This window comes from Solea senegalensis, linkage group LG17 (genome assembly GCF_019176455.1).
Source record: "Solea senegalensis isolate Sse05_10M linkage group LG17, IFAPA_SoseM_1, whole genome shotgun sequence".
NCBI classification, from domain to species: Eukaryota; Metazoa; Chordata; class Actinopteri; order Pleuronectiformes; family Soleidae; genus Solea; species Solea senegalensis.
The window spans coordinates 381,969-402,308 of NC_058037.1; the positions used below are offsets into that span (position 1 = coordinate 381,969).

The 20,340-nt window shown below is 47.1% G+C and overlaps 1 protein-coding gene across 5 annotated transcripts in view; it reads left to right on the forward strand.

The window, feature by feature from the left end:
* Positions 1–1,336: 1,336 nt before the first annotated feature.
* Positions 1,337–20,340, forward strand: part of cdc42bpb (CDC42 binding protein kinase beta (DMPK-like)) — a 24,955-nt gene continuing 5,951 nt past the window's right edge. The window contains exons 1-32 of one of the 5 annotated variants that reach the window (XM_044049514.1): positions 1,337–1,481; positions 5,926–6,017; positions 7,815–7,898; positions 8,047–8,142; positions 8,209–8,357; positions 8,708–8,801; positions 8,888–9,088; positions 9,308–9,556; positions 9,645–9,864; positions 9,978–10,079; positions 10,457–10,590; positions 10,689–10,934; positions 12,287–12,397; positions 12,484–12,719; positions 12,806–12,911; positions 12,999–13,123; positions 13,193–13,298; positions 13,881–14,029; positions 14,587–14,684; positions 15,006–15,085; positions 15,326–15,400; positions 15,484–15,555; positions 15,730–15,835; positions 15,909–16,045; positions 16,123–16,262; positions 16,705–16,786; positions 16,875–17,091; positions 17,219–17,281; positions 17,353–17,594; positions 17,677–18,031; positions 18,230–18,327; positions 18,404–18,488. In XM_044049514.1, coding sequence (XP_043905449.1) covers positions 5,955–6,017; positions 7,815–7,898; positions 8,047–8,142; positions 8,209–8,357; positions 8,708–8,801; positions 8,888–9,088; positions 9,308–9,556; positions 9,645–9,864; positions 9,978–10,079; positions 10,457–10,590; positions 10,689–10,934; positions 12,287–12,397; positions 12,484–12,719; positions 12,806–12,911; positions 12,999–13,123; positions 13,193–13,298; positions 13,881–14,029; positions 14,587–14,684; positions 15,006–15,085; positions 15,326–15,400; positions 15,484–15,555; positions 15,730–15,835; positions 15,909–16,045; positions 16,123–16,262; positions 16,705–16,786; positions 16,875–17,091; positions 17,219–17,281; positions 17,353–17,594; positions 17,677–18,031; positions 18,230–18,327; positions 18,404–18,488 — 4,321 coding nt within the window. In that variant the 5' untranslated portion in view covers positions 1,337–1,481; positions 5,926–5,954. Of the gene's footprint in view, positions 1,482–1,509; positions 2,375–5,925; positions 6,018–7,814; positions 7,899–8,046; positions 8,143–8,208; positions 8,358–8,707; positions 8,802–8,887; positions 9,089–9,307; positions 9,557–9,644; positions 9,865–9,977; positions 10,080–10,456; positions 10,591–10,688; positions 10,935–12,286; positions 12,398–12,483; positions 12,720–12,805; positions 12,912–12,998; positions 13,124–13,192; positions 13,299–13,880; positions 14,030–14,586; positions 14,685–15,005; positions 15,086–15,325; positions 15,401–15,483; positions 15,556–15,729; positions 15,836–15,908; positions 16,046–16,122; positions 16,263–16,704; positions 16,787–16,874; positions 17,092–17,218; positions 17,282–17,352; positions 17,595–17,676; positions 18,032–18,229; positions 18,328–18,403; positions 18,489–20,340 lie in introns of those variants that run through there. The other 4 variants (XM_044049512.1, XM_044049513.1, XM_044049516.1 and 1 more) reach the window with 4 other exon arrangements.

Consider the following 20,340-nt stretch of genomic DNA (forward strand, 5'->3'; position numbering starts at 1 on the left):
AAGATAGCGCGCTCCAGAGTTTTGGAGAGAAAAGGAAGAAGAGAGACAGGTCTGTAGTTATTTACTTCAGACGGGGCAAGGGTGGGTTTTTTAAGGAGGGGGGTCACTCTGGCCTCTTTAAGAGAGTCCGGAAAGCAACCAGATGATAGCGATGTGTTAATGAGGTGGGTGAGGAAAGGAAGAAGATCAGAAGCAATTGACTGAAGAAGGTGAGAGGGGATAGGGTCAAGGGGGCAGGAGGTGGGGCGGGCAGAGGTTATTAGGGAAAGAACTTGATCCTGAGATAGAGGGGAGAAAGAGGATAGAGAAGGAGCTGAATGTGTGGTTGGTGGAGTGGTGAGAACAGGAGGTGGGGTTGAGAAAGAAGAGCGAATGTCATCTACCTTTTTTGTGAAGTAGTTGACAAAGTGAATTGGTAGAAGGGAGGAAGGAGGAGGGGGGGTGGGGGGATCAAGGAGGTTAGAGAAGATAGAGAAAAGTTTTTTGGGGTTAGAGAAAGAGGATTGAATTTTAGTCTGATAGAAAGATTGTTTGGCTGCAGAGATAGAGGCAGTGAAGGTGGAGAGAAGAGAGTGATAGGAAAGCAGGTCATCAGGGTGTTTTGATTTCCTCCATTTTCTTTCTGCTGCCCGTATCGTGGCTCTCTCAGCACGCACTGAGTCCGACAACCACGGGGCTGGGGAGGACTTACGAACCCGCCGGGAAGTAAGAGGACAGAGAGAGTCAAGAGAGGAGGACAGAGTAGAGAGGAAGGTGTCTGTGGCAGAGTTGGGATGCATGAGGGAGAAGGAGTCAGCTGAAGGAAGTGCAGATAGAACAGTTGAGGAGAGAGAGGAGGGAGAGAGAGAGCGAATGTTGCGACGGACAAGTGCAATATCTGATGAGATGAGATCATCCGATTGGGAGAGTGGGAGAGAGTAGGAAATGAAGAAATGATCAGAGACATGAAGTGGGGTTACCTTGAGGTCGGAGGTGGAGCAGTTTCTGGTGAAGATGAGAATTCAATTCATGTTTATTTATTTATTTATTTAGTATTTTATTATTTAAATTGGACTGTTTTACATCACATATATAATATATAATAATACATATATCCATATATATATGTACATATGAATATATAACCCCTATAACCCTAGTATAACCCTAACCCTGTATATATGTGTGTGTATATATACACACACATATATACATATATGTGTATATGAATAGTTTATCCCAGGACCCTCATGTGGAGGAAGATGAGTGAATGAGTAAGTAAATGAATGAGTGAGTTTATGGTTTTCACTGATTAATTTTATTTTATATTGATTTGTTTTAATGTTTTATTTTCTTGGCTTTGTTCATTAATGGTTGTCATTTTATTCATATTTATGTTTCGTTATTTTAACAGACGCCAATCACGATATGACGTCACATACTTGGAGGGTTTCCGGTCTGGGAAGGCGGGGCCTTCCTATTCCTCACGGAGAGACAGACAGGTAATCACGTTAGCACAGAGCAGCTCAAACTCACTTCCGGAGGTGGTATTTGCTCCTTCACACTTACAACACACAGAACCACACACTTATTCACTGCCCTCTGAATTACGATGCTGCTTTTATTGTGAAAGTCTCGCGGACCGGAAGTGTGGCTCAGTGTCTCCAGCTCACTCAGGATGATCCGACCTGGATTCAGCCATATTCGCAGCGAGCAGCCACACCGGCAGCAGCCCACCGCACACCGCCACTAAACCGCCTCTAATCCTCCGGGCCGCGCCCTCGCGCTGCGGTCGGACATTTTGATTGAGGCAGACTTCGTCCCGGAGCTCCGGGACATGTCAACGAGCTGAGACGCCGAGCCGCGGGCATGGAGCAGCGGCGGCCGACCTGAGAGTCGACGGTCGTGAGCTCCGGGAGTAAAGTCCAGATTTGCCGGGATAAAAAAAAGTCGACGAGGAGCGGGCACGGCAGCCTGAACGACTCAAACCCGGAGCGACGCAGCCACGGTTGCCGGCGGAGACACAGCGATAGTCCGACACCAGCCTCTCAAAATGTCGGGAATGTTTTCCTGGAGCTAACGAGCTAAGCTGCTGCTAGCAGGCGGAGCTCGGCAGGAAGCGACTGACACTCGGACCGTGCGGCGGGGGCGTGTGTGCGTGTGTGTGTGTGTGTGTGCGGGGAGGGGGGTGGGGTTGGTGTCGGGCGGAGGTCCCGGGTCAGGATGTCGGCTCAGGTCCGCCTGAAGCGGCTGGAGGAGCTGCTGCTGGAGCAGAAGGCGGCGGGATGTTTGAGCGTAGAGGCGCTGCTCGACCTGCTGCTCTGCCTTTACACCGAGTGCAGTACCAGCGGCCCCCTCAAGAGGGAGAAGCACGTCACCGACTTCCTGCAGTGGGGTAAGTATAGGTCCCGGTACAGGACCGGGTCAAGGATCGGGTTCACATCTGCGAGTCCTTAGAAAACCTTCTCCCTCATCTGTTTACATTATGAGGACATGATGTAGTGAGGTTGTGAGGACATGATGTTTAGTGGGGACCAAAGATAATGACTGTTATGACGTATGAACTTCACCATCATTCAGACAGATTCCTCTTTCTTTAGCTCTTTTTTCACCTGTTTTTAGTGAATGTGACCTCATAGTGAATCTGTTCTCCACAAATTAACATGTTCCGATTATTCAGTAGAATTGGTGCTCTGAGTTTGTCCTGCGTCCACGTCGTCTTTGCTCATCAGGAGAAGACAAATGTACTTCTGAGCAACAATCACAACAACAAAGTCTCTGTACACAATATTAAACATGAACTCTCTCGTATCAAAGCAGTGTAATGACATACTGCCCACAAAGACTCTCTGTCTCCCTCTGTGTTTTTCAGTGGTCCTGCAGCCTCTTCATTTCCTGCATCTTTACGATGAATTTTAAATCAAATGTCAGAGTTTTTACATCACATTAAGTAACTGATGCTTTTTATTACATTACATGTCATTTAGCAGACACTTTTATCCAAAGCGACTTACAATGGAATTGAGTACTGGGGGTGGAGTCGAACTTGAGACCATGATGTCTTTTGCACACAGGGTACCGGTCTTAACCACTGAGCCACTCCACCCCCCACAAATTTTGGACGGCATTACTTTACATGTCATTTATCAGACACCTCTATTCAAATTGACTTACAATGGAATTGAGTACAACCAGCCAGGGGTGGAGTCGAACTTGCGATCATTGCGACCACAATGTCTTTCGAACACAAGGTACCAGTCTTAACCACTGAGCCACTCCACCAACATAACATTTATATATCTATGACTTAACTGAGTCATGAACACTGTTTACTACACTGTTGTTATTTTTATTAACATATTCACAAACACAGTTTTCTAACAGTTATAATGTGTGAACAGAAGTATTTACCTGTCTGTGCATTGTAGACACTTTAATGTGTATTTAAGGTTTTCCAGGATATATTGAAGGTTGTTGAAGGCCTACAAAGGACCTGGAAAGATTCCAGGATGTTGAAAGTTCTAGAGGCGTCTAACTTGTCTGTGCAGAGCATCACAGGCTGCAGTAGCACCCACTGGCCTACTTTGTTCTGGATCACTCTGTTCCCAACTGGCCTCGTTAAATTAGTCTAGATCATGTTATAGTGCGGACAAACAAACGGAGTCTTTTATTTTGAAAAATGAGGGGTTGCGTTATAGTGTGGACAAACAGAAACGGGGTCTTTTATTTTGAAAAATGAGGGGTCGCGTATAGTGTGGACAAACAGAAACGGAGTCTTTTATTTTGAAAAATGAGGGGTTGCTTATAGTGTGGACAAACAGAACGGGTCTTTCATTTTGAAAATGAGGGGTTGTGTTATAGTGTGGACAAACGGAAACGGAGTCTTTTATTTTGAAAAATGAGGGGTTGTCTTATAGTGCGGACAAACAAACGGACTCTTTTATTTTGAAAAATGAGGGGTTGCAATATAGTGTGGACAAACAGAAACGGGGTCTTTTATTTTGAAAAATGAGGGGTCGCGTTATAGTGTGGACAAACAGATACAGAACCTTTTATTCTGAAAAATGAATGGTTGTTTTTTATTGTGGAAAAAAGAAACAGACTTTCATTGTGTGTGTGTGTGTGTGTGTGTGTGTGTGTGTGAGAGAGACTCAGATTAAAGCTCAGTGCAGATAAATAAAAGATGATCTCATGACCAACAGTCCTCAGGGTCCTAATGCCACTTTTCTCTGCTGTCTGTTCATCCATCTCATCACTTCATTAAAGGGACTAGAGTCGCACAGTACCCGCGGTACCCCACGGTGCCAAATCTTAAAAGTTCCTACTATAATAGAAATTCTACACGACGGTACTACTGTAGATTACTATACTACCGGTGCCAGATTTTGCTACATTGCGGCCGCCTCTACTCTCCTCCCGGCTTTTCACTGCATGCTACTCCCTTGTAAACAAACCCACATACATGCACATGCAACTACTGCAACCGATCGACACAGCTGCTGAATGATTGGCTGTGACGTTCGGAGATATTATAGGCTGTTTCCGTACACTGGGTCCGCCTGTCTGTTAGCTGATTGGCTATTCGTGTGTTTCTGCCGGCAAGAACAAACTCCATGAACACAGCTCCGCTTCGATAGAAATTCGTTTCAAAACAAACATCAAGCTAAAGTTCTGTCTCGCACAGACTCGCACATGGCTTACAGTCACAAACACGAGACAACACACTCACCATGGCAGGAGCGGCGAGTCTGCCGCGGCGGCGTCGTCAGTGGCACCACTTACTTTACTCAAAAAAACCAAACTCCAAAAGTCACATTTGGAACTGGCTTTAAACGAGGCACAGACGGTAAAGCAATAGACGATGGCCGTCCACTGTGCAGGCGCTGCCACCAAGCTATAGGAGCCAAAGGAGGGAACACATCCAACCTCATAAAACACCTGCAGTGTCGTCACCCAGATTTATATGTCGAATATCAGGTTAGTATTGGCTAATATTGGGCTATATGCTCCATGTACAGGCTGAGGAATGAAGAGTTAAAGGATGTCAAAGTATAAACACATAGAAAAGGCATAAAAATATAGTTTTCACAGGGAATCAGTTCCTGTTTATTGTATTTTGTTCTCTATGGTTTATTATGTTGGAAAAGAAGCATTATTGTCAAATAGATTTTTTTTGGAAGACTGTGGATTTGTTATCCTAAGTTGATTATTTATGTTAGTGAAACATAAATTAATGTGCAAAGGAAACTGAATGATTTTATATATATATATATATACATATATGTTTATCTTGCACCAAACAGCATAAGTAATTAATAAGTATTTATAACTTGTACAAATACATTGCAGTTCATAAAAATATTAATAATCAAACAGGCCGCAGTATTGCGATAATACACGGAACCGTGATATTTCGTTTGGTATAGTATTGTGGTTACTCATTTTGGTATTGTGACAACTCTAAAAGGGACAGTTCCGGTACTTCTTTAGTTGTGCCGGCAGTGACGCACAGCGCCTCCTGCTGCTGAGAGTTAGCCTGAAACACAGAGTCTCGTTTAAAACATGGCCGCAGCAAAGAAACAAAGGTTTATGCCAGTTAAAAGGCTACGTCACATGATCACGTCTTTATCTACGCCACATGATCGCGTCTTTATCTGCGTCACATGATCATGTCTTTATCTACGTCACATGAACAAGTCATTAAGTCACATGATCGCGTCTTTATCTATCACATGATCATAAATGTCGACATGATCATCTAAGTCACATGATCGCGTCTTTATCCACGTCACGTGATCGTGTCTTTATCTAAGCCCTGTGATCGCGTCTTTATCTGTATCACGTGATCACGTCTGTATCTAAGTCACGTGATCGCGTCTTTATCTACGTCGTATGATCGCGTCTTTATCTACGTCACATGATCGGTGTGTGTGTGTGTGTCCTTAGTTAAACCGTTCACCACCACAGTGAGGGACATGCGTCTGCACCGGGACGACTTTGAGATGTTGAAGGTGATTGGACGAGGAGCTTTTGGAGAGGTAAGACTTCCTATTGACCTCTGACCCCTCCACCACACACACACGTCCCTTGAGGACGCCTCAGATGCAGCAGGTCACATGACTCCATGTTCTTGGTCCTGACAGGAAGTTAGCTGACAAAACTGGGTCAGTCAATTTGACCATGTGACCAGTCTGAGTCACGGTCCTCACCAGAACACACAGACAAATGTGTGTGTGTGTGTCCCGACTGGTTTGTTAATCACGTAGTTAGTGAGTTAGTTACCTATTTACCTAGTTCTAACCTGACAGAATAAAGACAGTCATTCTCCTTCATGTTGAGCTGATCTGGATTTTTCACATCATGATTATTATTCGTAAAATAAAAGCGCTCGACAATGTTATTGTGACCATTATATAAGTAACTAAGTGACTTCCTGTTTATGTGCGGTACTTCCTGTGTCCTGTGTAAGTGGAGAGTTGTAGTTCAGTGTGTGTGTGATAACTGTAACTGTGTCACTAGCATGATATTATCATCATTAGACAGAGAAGACACAAAGGTTTAAATGATGCTTCTCATCCATAGCTTTCACTGACTGCACACATGAATAGTCACGTGACCCATAAAGCTACACAACTACCGACAGGAAATGACAAACAGGAAGTCTCTGCCAACAGTTTGAAGTGATTTCTATATTCTATTATTAAATGATAATGTTGATGAAAACAATCACAGCAGAGTCCCTTCACTTCCTCACATGGAGACGTGTCCTCTTCATCATCTTCATCGGGTCAGTCATGCTCTGACCTCCTTTTGTCATCCTTGTATTTAATGTAAATTCTGAGATTTTAAGAATCTCATCAAAACTTGGAAATTATGTGACGACAGATGTTCTGGGTGGTTACCATGGAGACAACTGAGCCACAACTGATAAAACATTGAAGCACAAAGTTGTGTGTGTGTTCACATTGTCCACATACCAGAGGAAAGGTGTGTCAGGGGCCACACCTGTTCTCTGCCTGAGGATATGAACGAACACACACACACACACACACTGTGGTTTGTGTTGTTGGACTTGTGAGGACATTGTCAGCCAATCAGGAGCGAGAACCCTCACATACCAGGAAGAGTGTGGTAACATGTTTTAACTGGAGGACAAAGAACAACACACACATTTAACAGTTCAACGACACACACAGGACACACAACACAACTACACACAAGACACAACACAACTACACACAAGACACAACACAACTACACACAAGACACAACACAACTACACACAAGACACAACACAACTAAACACACAACACAACTAAACACACACAACACACAACACAACTACACACAAGACACAACACAACACACACAGGACACACAACACAACTACACACAACACAACACACACTAAACACACAACACAACTACACACAAGAGACAACACAACTACACACAAGACACAACACAACTACATACAAGGCACAACACAACTACACACAGGCACAAAATAACTACACACAAAGTCAACAACAAAGAGACAAAACAACCACAGAGACACACAGAGACAACAACAAAGAGACAAAACAACCACAGAGACACAAGACAACAACAAAGAGACAAAACAACCACAGAGTCACACAAGACAACAACAAAGAGACAAAACAACCACAGAGAGAGACGCAAGACAACAATAAAGAGACAAAACCATCACAGAGAGAGACGCAAGACAACAATAAAGAGACAAAACAACCACAGAGAGACGCAAGACAACAATAAAGAGACAAACCGGAGAGCAACAAAATGACCGACCCGTCCTCCGTTCTCTGCCCCCCCAGGTTGCCGTGGTGAAGATGAAACACACAGAACGAGTTTATGCCATGAAGATTCTCAACAAGTGGGAGATGTTAAAGAGAGCTGAGGTGATGTAGCTCTCTGTTAATATGTTTAACTGTGTTAACATGTTATATTTAACTTTTTTAACATGTTATATTTAACTGTGTTAACATGTTATATTTGTATTTAACATGTTATATTTGTATTTATCATGTGAACATGTCCACTGCACAGACTGCGTGTTTCCGTGAAGAGCGTGACGTCCTGGTCAAAGGAGACAGTCAGTGGATCACAACTCTTCACTACGCTTTCCAGGACGACAACTACCTGGTTAGTATTACTAGTACTCTTATTTTACGAGTGACTGTTGCTCATTGATTGTGTGTTATACTACAGTACCTGGTCATGGATTACTACGTTGGTGGGGACCTGCTGACTCTGCTCAGTAAGTTCGAGGATCGTCTTCCTGAGGACATGTCAAAGTTCTACCTGGCTGAGATGGTTCTCGCCATCCACTCCATCCACCAGCAAAACTACATCCACAGGTAAACTCCACCCACTCTGCTTTCACGGTAATCTTTGACACCAAGACTTAAAGGGTCGTTCAGGTTTCAACCACAGCCCGAACAGTCAATACCTCATACAAGCGCCCCCTAAAAAAATCTTACCTGTCCCTTTTACGAGACTGTCCAGGAAGTGTAATTGTATCTCTTTCTCTGGGAGATGCAGTTACTTCCTGCTTCACCTCCTCCCTGCACAGAATCGCAGCTGCAAACATGTTTTCTTTATTGATCACGAGCTGATCAACTGATGGATCAATGATACTAGTGCCATGAGCTCAGGTGGCCTCATGGTGGCCTTCTGCTGTGACTGGGTTTCTCTTGTATTTCCACAGAGATATTAAGCCTGACAACGTCCTGCTGGACGTCAACGGTCACATCCGCCTGGCCGACTTTGGATCCTGTCTCCGCATGATGGAGGACGGCACGGTAACATGGTTACTGAAGTCCTTAATCAACTCATGTTGATCGTGATAATTATTAATATCAATGGTTTGATGTGGTGGACTCTGCAGGTCCAGTCCTCAGTGGCCGTGGGCACACCAGACTACATCTCCCCAGAGATTCTCCAGGCCATGGAGGACGGGATGGGTCGTTATGGACCAGAGTGTGACTGGTGGTCTCTGGGAGTCTGCATGTATGAGATGCTGTATGGAGAAACGCCGTTCTACGCAGAGTCGCTGGTGGAAACCTACGGCAAGATCATGAACCATGAGGTCAGAGTCAGCAGGGCCTGCTAAAGTAGTCTGAACAGATGGCACCAAGTGTGATCATGTGACCAATGTGTGCTGCTCTACATCTTCTGCTGCTGGTTCCAGGTCATCGGTTTCTCCCCAGACACTTGTCCTACTTCCCGTTTTCTAAATCTGAACTGCGTTCCTACTCCTCATCTGTCTCTGACTCATCATCTTCCTTCATTCTTTGTTTGTCTTCAGGAACGTTTCCAGTTTCCCTCCCATGTGACTGACGTATCGGATGATGCTAAAGACCTGATCCAGCGCCTGATCTGCTCACGAGAACGTCGGCTGGGTCTAAATGGGATCTCTGATTTCAAAAGCCATCCCTTCTTCTGCGGGATCGACTGGGACAACATCCGGTCCACTGAGGCCCCCTATATCCCAGACGTGTCCTCCCCCACTGACACTTCCAACTTTGATGTGGATGACGATGTTCTCAAGAACCAGGTGAGGACGATGGTCCCGGTGTGACCTTTCAACCCTCCCACAGGTCAGTGACCTCATGACGTTTCCTTAACGACTATGTCTCCTGCAGGACATTGGTCCGCCGCCCTCTCACACTGGATTCACCGGTCAGCATCTCCCCTTCGTTGGCTTCACCTTCACCACCGACAGCTCCTTCTCTGACCGCCGCTTCACCAGCCAGACACAGGGAGACAGGGGTGGGGCCAGCGGTAACCAGGAGGTGGAAGTGTTTGAAAAGAGGATCCGCCTCCTTGAGGAGGAGAAACAGGAGCTGAGCCGCAGGCTGCAAGGTGAGGCTGACCTCTGACATCGAAACCTTGATATCAGAGTCTCAAACACTGATGACTGAGACTGACAGATCACAGCTTCTAAACTGACAGACCTCTGACCTCTGACCTTTTAGAGTGGACTCAGGTTGTGCAGGCTCGAGGAGGAACTTTGAGTCGAGACAAAGAAATCAAGAAGCTCAACGAGGAGATTGAACGTCTCAAGAAGAAGTTGGCAGGTGAGTTGTCGTCTGGTTTTGTCTCACGAGACTTTGACAGGAAATACAGATGAAGCTGCGTGTGAATCACATCCCTGAACCATACAAGAAACTCGCCTTTGGTTTCACTTTTTTCAATAAGTTCAAAGCCTTTGATGGAGACAAAGGGCCAGACTCTGTCTGTCTCACTCATGCTGTGAGTGCTGTAGTGCTGTGTCCTAACTTAGCTGGAGCTAACCCATGGCCCAAGTCATTTATCCAAACAGAAAATAGTAAAGGGCCTAAAATGGATCCTTGCGGGACACCTGTGTTTACAGTGACAAGGGTCAAGGTAAGATTTTCTATTGTGACACACTGACTTCTTATTTTAAGCCCCTCCTCCTCCTCTGCTGTCACAGACTCTGATAGGCTGGAGCACCAGCTGGAGGAGGCGGTCACCCTTAGACAGGACTATGAAAGCTCCGCCTCCAAACTGAAGGCAATGGAGAGACATGTGAAGACCCTGAGACAGGAGAAGGACGACGTCCATAAGGTGAGTGACACCAGGACACAGACGAGGACGGTGCTGTGTCTGGTCCTGATCCAGTCTCAGGATCAGGTCTCAGGTCTAACCTGAAACTCTCCCCCAAGCAGCAGCTGTCCGATGCCCTCGAGCGTCTGCACTCTCAGACGAAGGAGCTGAAGGAGGCGCACTCTCAGAGGAAGGTGGCGCTGCAGGAGTTCTCTGAGCTGTCAGAGAGGATGTCGGAGCTGCGCTCCTCCAAACAGCGGCTGTCCCGTCAGCTGCGGGACAAAGAGGACGAGATGGACGCCATCCTGCAGAAGATGGAAGCCACGAGACAGGACATCCGCAAGACCGAGAAGAACCGCAAGGAGGTAAGGAAGGAGAATGTTTATATGGTGATGTGATGTCTTGTCTGTCCGTCATTGTTGGGTCTGACCACAGGGAGAACAGAGGTCAAAGGTGATTGGATTAGGACGGACATAATCCCACAATGCAGTGCGTTTTAGTTGATGTCTCAGTCTGTAACTTTATGATCTTCATTTGCTGAGTAGCCTGAACAGAGGATCACTTGTCCACTACTGGACACTAAAGGTCACCTGATGGCATCAGCTTCGTCATTGTTCAGGGATTGGTACTAGTAATGTTAGTTAAAGGGGACATATTATGCAAAATCAACTTTTTAACCAATTTAATACTTATATTTCGGACTCTGGAGGCCCGACCAGTCGCCGAAGTGTGGAAAAGAATACTCAGTCATGTTTTTGTGGTCCCCCTTAGTGTAAGTATAGGCGATAAAACATTCCATGTTGAATTCACTGCGCTTGTGACAGCAGCATGCACATTTCACCGCGAATGTTACCACCCCACCAGTAAGTTTACCTCGAGAGCTCCACCTTAGCTCCACCTTGTCCCTATAAAATGCGAGAGTGCAGGCGAGGGAGGAAGAGCGGTATTATGTCAACGCGGAGGGACAAGTGTGCTGTTCGTGGCTGCACAGTGGAGCACAGTGTTTTACACAAACTTCCAGCCTCAGAGGATTTGTGTGTTTAGTGGATACATTTTATTTGAAGCTAATGTGCTGGATAAAGTCAGCAAACGTGTGTTTGTGTGTTCGCACCACTTCGCATCAGACTGCGGCCAGCGGTCGCCGTATTTAGTCAGCGAACATATTTCACCGGCGTACAAACACACACATTTTTAAGAAAAGGTCACATAGAGCTCATAACTGACCATTCTGACACGTCCTAATTAAAAATATTTGTTCAGTACGTCCTCCATGACCGGAGCACAGACTCAGTCTGATACAGTCACATACAGCAGCAGTTTATGCAGCGATCAGCGGTGCTGTCCCTAAGTGTTTTTAACTGATTTACAGTTGGACAGTGTTCGGCTCGATCCTTGTGTTGGACGTCTCTTCCTGTGACGGCACTCTCGCTGTTTTCCGCGCACGCTGCCATGTTGATATTGTCAGAGAAACAGAAACCCCCTGGAAGAAGTGGGTGTGTGTTTGCCTTTGCATATAAAGGGACCATGCACAAAACCGAGCGTTCTGAAAGGGGTGTGTTTAGCAGGGTTATTGAACTGCTATGGTGCTTCATCCTTATGGTATTTTGACCAAAGCATGTCACTGACATGTTCATTAGGAAACCAGGGAACTACTTTAATTGGGGAAATAGGGTATAATATGTGTGCGCGTGTGCGTGTGTCTGTGTGTGTCTCACAGCTGGAAGCTCAGCTGGACGATGCCAGGGCGGAGGCGTCGAAGGAGAGGAAGCTGCGGGAGCACAGTGAGTCGTACTCCAAACAGCTGGAGGTGGAGCTACAGGGCTTGAAGGTCAGAGGTCACAGACATGCCGGCATTAACTATTGAATAACAAATCAATGTCATCAAAGTTGTGATTTTGGTCTCGGTCTCTGCAGGGACGCGGAGCGGCCACTGGGGGAACAGAGTCTCAGCAGGAGCTGTCCCGTCTGAAGGCGGAGCTCGATAAGAAGGTCTTGTTCTATGAGGAGGAGCTGCTGCGGAGAGACTCCGCCCTCTCCTCTGAGATCAAAAATCTGCGCAAAGACCTGCACGAGTCCGAGGGAGCACAGCTCGCCGCCAGCAAGGAGCTGCTGCAGTTGCAAGACAAGCTGGACAAGGTCAAGAGGGACAGGTGAGTTCAGAACCAGGATCAGCAGAGGGACAGGTGGGTCTAGAACCAGGTGAGACCTGATCCAGGTCCCTGTGTGTCTTCTGCAGACAGAGTGAGATGGACGAAGCCGTCGTAGCCCTGAAGGAGAAATATGAGAGAGAGAAAAACCTGCTGACACAAGAAAATCGCAAGATGACGGCAGAGACTGACAAGGTGAGTCTGTGGTACCGCATCATTCTGTGGTTCTGGTTCTTTGTGGTTTTTGTCCTGGTCCCATAATTGGCCATCTTGTCTCATCAGTTGTGTTCATTTGTGGACAAACTGACGGCTCAGAACCGGCAGCTGGAGGACGAGCTGCAAGATCTGTCGTCCAAGAAGGAGAGCGTGGCTCACTGGGAGGCTCAGATCGCCGAGATCATCCAGTGGTGAGTGAGACCTGGACCTGGAAACAGGACCAGGACCAGGACCTGATCTTGTGTTCTTGTTTTGTCCAGGGTGAGTGATGAGAAGGACGCTCGAGGTTATCTTCAGGCTCTGGCCACGAAGATGACAGAGGAACTGGAGACGCTGAGGAGCTGCAGCCTGGGAACCAGAGCTCAGGTAACACACACACACACACACACACGCACATTTACACACACACACATACATACACACAATTTTGTGTGTGTTTCTGTCTAAGTAACACATGTGTGTGTGTGACATGTCATGTTAGCTTGAATCAGGAGTGGCCACACCTCCTAGGAAGGCCTGGCCTCCTATTAGTGGAGACAGGAGGGTGATTACATGAGTGACAGCAAGTGACGAGCTTGCAGGGCTATGAGCTCGTTTGTGGGCGGATCTTCATCCATGTGGGTGGGCCTTGGAAGGTCTTAATAAATCTGGGTGTATCTTAATAAATCTGGGCGGGTGCTTACTCCTCTCTAGTTTTAATGATTGATGATTGGTTTACTTGAAGCTCTTACTTACTTCTAGCTCTTATTTGTACCCAAATGTTTAAATGCACTTATTGTAAGTCGCTTTGGATAAAAGCGTCTGCTAAATGACATGTAATGTAATGTAATGATTGATCGGGCATTTGGGCTGCTCTGATTGGCTGGCTGTTCCATCTCTCACCCACTGTGTGTGGACAGATGGTAGTCACCATGGTAACATGTGGGCGGGGCCTCTTCTTCCCTTTAGGACCCACTGTGGAAGGTGCGGCGCAGTCAGAAGCTGGACATGTCGGCGCGACTCGAGCTGCAGTCGGCACTGGACGCAGAGATCCGAGCAAAACAGCTGATTCAGGAGGAGCTGCGTAAGGTCAAGGCTGCTCACATCAACCTGGAGAGGTCAGAGGTCACACACACACACACACACACACACACACCATGGATGTATTATAAGAACTGGATGTAGCTCCGCCCCCTCTGCCTTGAAGACAATGTTGTCATGGTGGCCACTCGTGGTACTGCAACATAAAATAGTATTGGGCCCAAAAATCAATTTTCCCATTGAGCACAAAAGTTAAAGAGACGCGTGTCCACAGGACACCTGGAGACATGGACACAGTCATGTATAGATATTTATATTCTATATTTTTAATTCATGGAGTTTCACATTTGTAAAACCTTCCTAAAGGCCATAAAAAGCCCAGAGTGCACAGGTGTATACGAGCATGGCGAAGCGCGGTCATGTGACGTCACAGGTGTGTACGAGCACAGCAAAGCGTGGTCATGTGACGGAACAGGTGTGTACGAGCTGCATAAGGTCAAGGCCGCTCACATCAACCTGGAGAGGTCAGAGGTCACACACACGAATCACATGTCTGACTAAGACGAGCTGGACTAACGTGTTCACATACAGACTGTTGATGAATGAATGAATGAATGTAAACACCTGTGTGCAGTAAGCTGAAGGAGGCAGAGGAGAGGAGCAGGGAGGTGGGGGAGCAGATGGACAGTCTGAAGAAGGAGGTGGAGGAGAACCGCTCCCGATCTGACAAAGGTGACACTTCCTGTCATGTGACTCCTTTTTTCTCAGCTAAATTTGAATGTCAATCAAACAGCAACCTAATGAACAGGATAATGTGTTTGCTATCAGGTTATTATTATTATGGCACAGTGGTGTGAGCGCCCCCTGCTGCTGAAAACACTTTTATACACTTCTGCATCAGTTTGTCTTTATCTCACTGTGAGACGGACATCTGTAAACCACTCACTGTCCCACACCAAAGTCCACAGAGAAAATTCCTGATTTTCATTGTTTTAACATTTTATCTGCCTCTGTCTGTCTGTCTTTCTTTCTGTCTGACTGTCTCTCTCTCAGGTCTGAAACTTCCAGATTTCCAAGACTCCATTTTTGAGTATTTCAACACTTCACCTCTGGCTCCAGATCTAACCTTCAGAGTAAGTCATTTTGTCTCTGTCTGTGATTCTGTCTGTGTCTCTGTAATTCTTTCTCTGTCTGTGATTCTGTCTGTGTCTCTGTCTGTGATTATGTCTGTGTCTCTGTGATTCTGTCTGTGTCTCTGTCTGTGATTTTGTCTGTGTCTCTGTGATTCTGTCTGTGTCTCTGTCTGTAATTCTGTCTGTTTCTATCAGGTTGTGACTTGCGACCTCTCACATGTTTTCCTGTTTTACCTGCAGACTACAGACATAGACTCCACCCCTCAGAGGTCAGAGGTCACGTCTCCATCATCTTCTGCTGCCTCTGAACACGAGGTGAGTCGTGCTGCATCACTCTCTATGTCAAAGGTCATGGCGTGTTCGTCTGCGTGACTCTGGACACTTCTTTGTGTCCACAGGTCGTTTCAGTGGCGTCTGTCCCAGTAAGCCCCGCCCCCATCTACCAGAGCTCATCTCTAACCACACCAAAGGTGAGAGGGTGAGGTCAGCGGTGAGAAGGTGAGGTCAGCAGTGAGAGGGTGAGAGGTCAGGGGTGAGAGGGTGAGAGGGTGAGAGGTCAGTGGTGAGAGGGTGAGGTCAGCAGTTAAAGGTCAGCGGTGAGAGGGTGAGAGGTCAGCAGGTGACCTTGTGTGTTTGTGTTTCAGCCTAAAGCCCATGAGCTGAGCATTAAGACGTTCTCCAGTCCCACACAGTGCACACACTGCAGCTCACTGATGGTCGGCCTCATGCGTCAGGGATTCGCCTGTGAAGGTACTCGACGCCTCGTCTCTGCTGTATCAGCTGAAGTCAGTGTCACACTCACTCTCTGTGTGTGTGTCCTCAGTGTGTTCCTTCATCTGCCACGTTTCCTGTAAAGACCACGCCCCCCTGGTCTGTCCAATCCCAGCAGAGCAGGCCAAGCGGCCGCAGGGTGTCGACGTACAGAGAGGCATTGGCACCGCCTACAAGGGTTACGTCAGGGTAAAAGTGACTGAGTACTTTGTCTGCAGCAGCAAAGCTGCTGACTCAGCATTAACTCAGCCCCTCCCTCCTGTCAGATTCCCAAGCCCAGCGGTGTGAAGAAGGGCTGGCAGCGGGCGTTTGCCGTGGTGTCCGACTGTAAACTCTTTCTCTACGATGTCCCAGAGGGAAAGTCCACTCAGCCCGGGGTGGTGGCCAGTCTGGTCCTGGATCTCAGGTAATTGGTCCAACTGCATGTCCAGGTGTGTCTTCAAGTTATTAGTGAATTGTTAAAGTTCCTCTTCACACCATGGTTATAACCAGTTAATGAATGCATTAATGATAGGTCTGTGAAAACATGAGGACAGGTCTATGAGAACACGAGGTCAGGTCTGAGAAAACACGAGGACAGGTGTGTGAAAACATGAGGACAGGTGTGTGAAAACATGAGGACAGGTCTGTGGAAACATGAGGACAGGTCTGAGGACAGGTCTGTGAAAACACGAGGACAGGTCTGAGGACAGGTCTGAGAAAACATGTTCCTGTGCTCTGGAGGCGTGGCTTCAACGGGAAGTCTGGACCTCTGAATTCCAAATGTAGTCTCCAACAGTTTTTCCAGGATCTCCAACCCTGACCTTTAAGGTTTCAATGAGTATGTTTTAAAGTGCTGATCTTCTCAGAGACGAGGAGTTCTCCGTCAGCTCTGTCCTGGCATCAGATGTGATCCATGCCACCAGAAAGGACATCCCCTGCATTTTCAGGGTAAGGAACCCCATCCTACCTGACCCCCTCTCCGCCTGACCACTGACCTATGTTCTGTCCTAATTGTGGTGGTCTTTGTCTTTGTCAGGTGACTTCCTCGCAGCTGATCTCGCAGCTCTCCTCTGTGTCCCTGTTGGTCCTGGCGGAGAGCGAGGTGGAGAAGAGGAAGTGGGTGCGGATCCTGGAGAGTCTGCAGAACATTGTGACCAAGAACCTCCTGAAGAGCCGGCAGGTCCATGTCCTGCATGAGGCCTATGACGCATCGTTGCCTGTCATCAAGACCACACTGTCTGCCGCTATTCTTGGTCAGTGTCAAAGTTTCTGTCCTGGTTTGTGATGAGACATGGGACAGTACCTGTACTGACTAAAACAGTCAAATTAGGTTAGCAGGTGTCTCATGATGACGTGATGTGGGACCTGCTCTGTTTGCAGATCGAGAGCGGATCGCCTTGGGAACAGAAGACGGACTATTTGTGGTTGAAGTCACCAGAGACGGTGAGACTGAGTCAGAGAAGGTGAAAATGAGTCTGACATCGAGTCTAACTTCTCCTCCTCCCTCCCTCCAGTGATCGTGCGAGCAGTTGACAGTAAGAAGGTTTATCAGATCGAGTTGATCCCGAAGGAGAAAATGATCGCTTTACTCTGTGGTCGGAACCGTCAAGTTCACCTTCACCACTGGGGGGCGTTGGAGGGAACAGAGTCGACATTTGACATCAAACTGACAGAGACCAAAGGTTGCCAGTCTCTGACTGCTGGGGTGCTGCGACCTGGAGGCCCCGCCTGCCTGCTGGCATCTGTCAAACGGCAGGTCAGAAACCCGACCCTAATGCCGAGTACATGGTTCTTATGTTGGTTGTGGTCATGTTGTGGTTCTGTCCTCTCTCCTCTAGGTCCTGTGTTATGAGATCACTCCAGCGAAGCCCCACTATAAGAAGCTGTGGGAGGTGCAGGCTCCAGGATTGGTGCAGTGGTTGGGTATGGTGAAGGAGCGATTGTGTGTCGGGTACCCATCGGGCTTTGCACTGCTGACCTTGCAGGGGGAGTCGTCCCCCATCAGCCTGGTAAACCCTGCCGACCCGTCGCTGGCCTTCCTGTCCCAGCAGCCCCTGGACGCCCTTCATGCTCTTGAGGTTGGATCAAGCGAAGTGTTGCTCTGCTTCAGCCAACTTGGTATTTATGTGGACGGACAGGGACGCCGTTCACGCACCCAGGAACTGATGTGGCCGGCCACGCCCCTCGCATGTGGTATGTCTTTACTGCTCAGGTTAGACAGGATGGAGAACAGGTGCAGATGGGGTTTAGGTGTGGTTTTTAGGTGAGTGTAATAGGCATAAAGTCTCAGGTGAGCGTAGACGATACATGAAGTCTCAGGTGAGCGTAGACGTTACATGAAGTCTCAGTTGAGCGGTGTAACAGGTGTGGAACCTGTCCTTGTTTCTCCAGGTTCTAACTCCTCCCACCTGACAGTCTACAGTGAATATGGAGTCGACGTGTTTGACATACACACCACTGAGTGGGTTCAGACCATCTCTCTCCGAAAGGTAACTAATCACAACACAGTGTAGAAGCAGCCAATCACAGTGGAGAATTTCTGAGGACGTTGTCTTCTGTCCTCAGATCAGACCTCTAAACGTTGAAGGGACCTTAAACCTGCTGAGCTCTGAACCACCACGACTCATTTATTTCAGCAACACGTCTTCAGGTACCAACAACACACCTGAACACACCTGACACCTGAACACAACTGAACTTTGTCTGTCTGTCTGTCTCTCAAATCAACTGTGTTGACAGCTATAAGTATTTAGGGACGGTCACTGATTTCAAACTGACCTTCACTAAGAATTGTGAGGCAGTATGTAAAAAAGGCCATCAACGCTTGGTGTGTCTTAGGAAATTGTCCCGTTTCCATATTGAGAAAAAGGGAGCTGTTGTAGTCCCTCTTCGGGTCTAGGAGCTGTTGTAGTCCCTTTTCAGGTCTAAGAGCTGTTGTAGTCCCTCTTCGGGTCTAGGAGCTGTTGTAGTACCTTTCAGGTCTAAGAGCTGTTATAGTCCTCCTCAGGTCTAGAGCTGCTGTAGTCCCCTCGGCCCAGGAGCTGCAGTCCCTCCTTTCTCGGGTCTAGGAGCTGTTGTAGTCCCTCTTGGTTAGGGAGCTGTGTAGTCCCTCCTGCTGTAGTCCCTCCTCTAGGTTTAGGAGTGTTGCAGTCCCTCTTCGGTCTAGGAGCTGCTGTAGTCCCTCCTCTCTGGGTCTAGGAGCTGTTGTAGTCCCTCCTTCAGGTCTAGGGAGCTGTAGCAGTCCCTCTTCGGCCCAGAGCTGTGCAGTCCCTCCTGTGCTCCAGGGAGCTGCTGTAGTCCCTCTCGGGTCTAGGAGCTGTTGTAGTCCCTCCTCAGGTTTAGGAGCTGTTGTAGTCCCCGGGGTCTAGGAGCTGCTGTAGTCCCCACCCGGGTCTAGGAGCTTTGCAGTCCCTCTTCAGACCTCCTCACACTGTCTAGGAGCTGTTGTAGTCCCTCTTCAGACTGTTTCCTTGCATTACTCCTCAGGTCTAGGAGCTGCTGTAGTCCCTCTTCAGACTGTTTCCCTTGCATTACTCAGGTCTAGGAGCTGCTGTAGTAGTGTTTCCCTGCATTACAGACTGTTGTAGTCCCTCTGACATTACTCCTCAGGTCTAGGAGCTGTTGTAGTCCCTCTTCAGACTGTTTCCTTGCATTACTCCTCAGGTCTAGGAGCTGTTGTAGTCCCTCTTCAGACTGTTTCCTTGCTTTACTCCTCAGTTCTGGGAGAAAGAGTCCGTTCTTTTGTCTGGATTTTGACTGCACACTTATTGTTAAGGTACATTGTTTTGATGATGTTGTAGGTTTTTCTGTAGTAATTGGAGCAGGACGCCCTCGTGCCAGATTGAGTCAGATGCTTTTTCAAAGTCTACAAAACAGCAAGATATTTTAGATTTATTTTGATTTAAATGTTTCTCTATAGGTGTGAAGAGTGTGGTTCCATGGTTGTGTATGAATCCAGTTTGACTCTGAGGATATTGTGATCAGCGTGGTATTGCTGTAATCTGCTGTTGATCATTGAGCAGAACATCTTCCCCAGGTTGCTGCTGACACATATCCCTCTGTAGTTGTTAGGGGCTAATTTATCTCCATTTTTGAAGATGGCTGTTATTAGTCACTGGCTCCAGAGGTCGGGACAATGTCCCCCACTCAACACCATATTGAATCATTTCAACAGTGCCGTGTGGAGGTGGCTGTCTGCATATTTGATTATTTGGTTTAATATGCCGTCAACGGCACAGGCTTTTTTCTGCTGGGTTAGGGTTAATTTTTTCATGAAGTTCTGTTTCTGTTCTAGGTCTACTTACATATATTAACTTGTTTTCATGGTCACATATATATGTTAGTTATGGAGGTCTACTTACATATATTAACTTGTTTTCATGGTCACATATATATGTTAGTTATGGAGGTCTACTTACATATATTAACTTGTTTTCATGGTCACATATATATGTTAGTTATGGAGGTCTACTTACATATATTAACTTGTTTTCACGGTCACA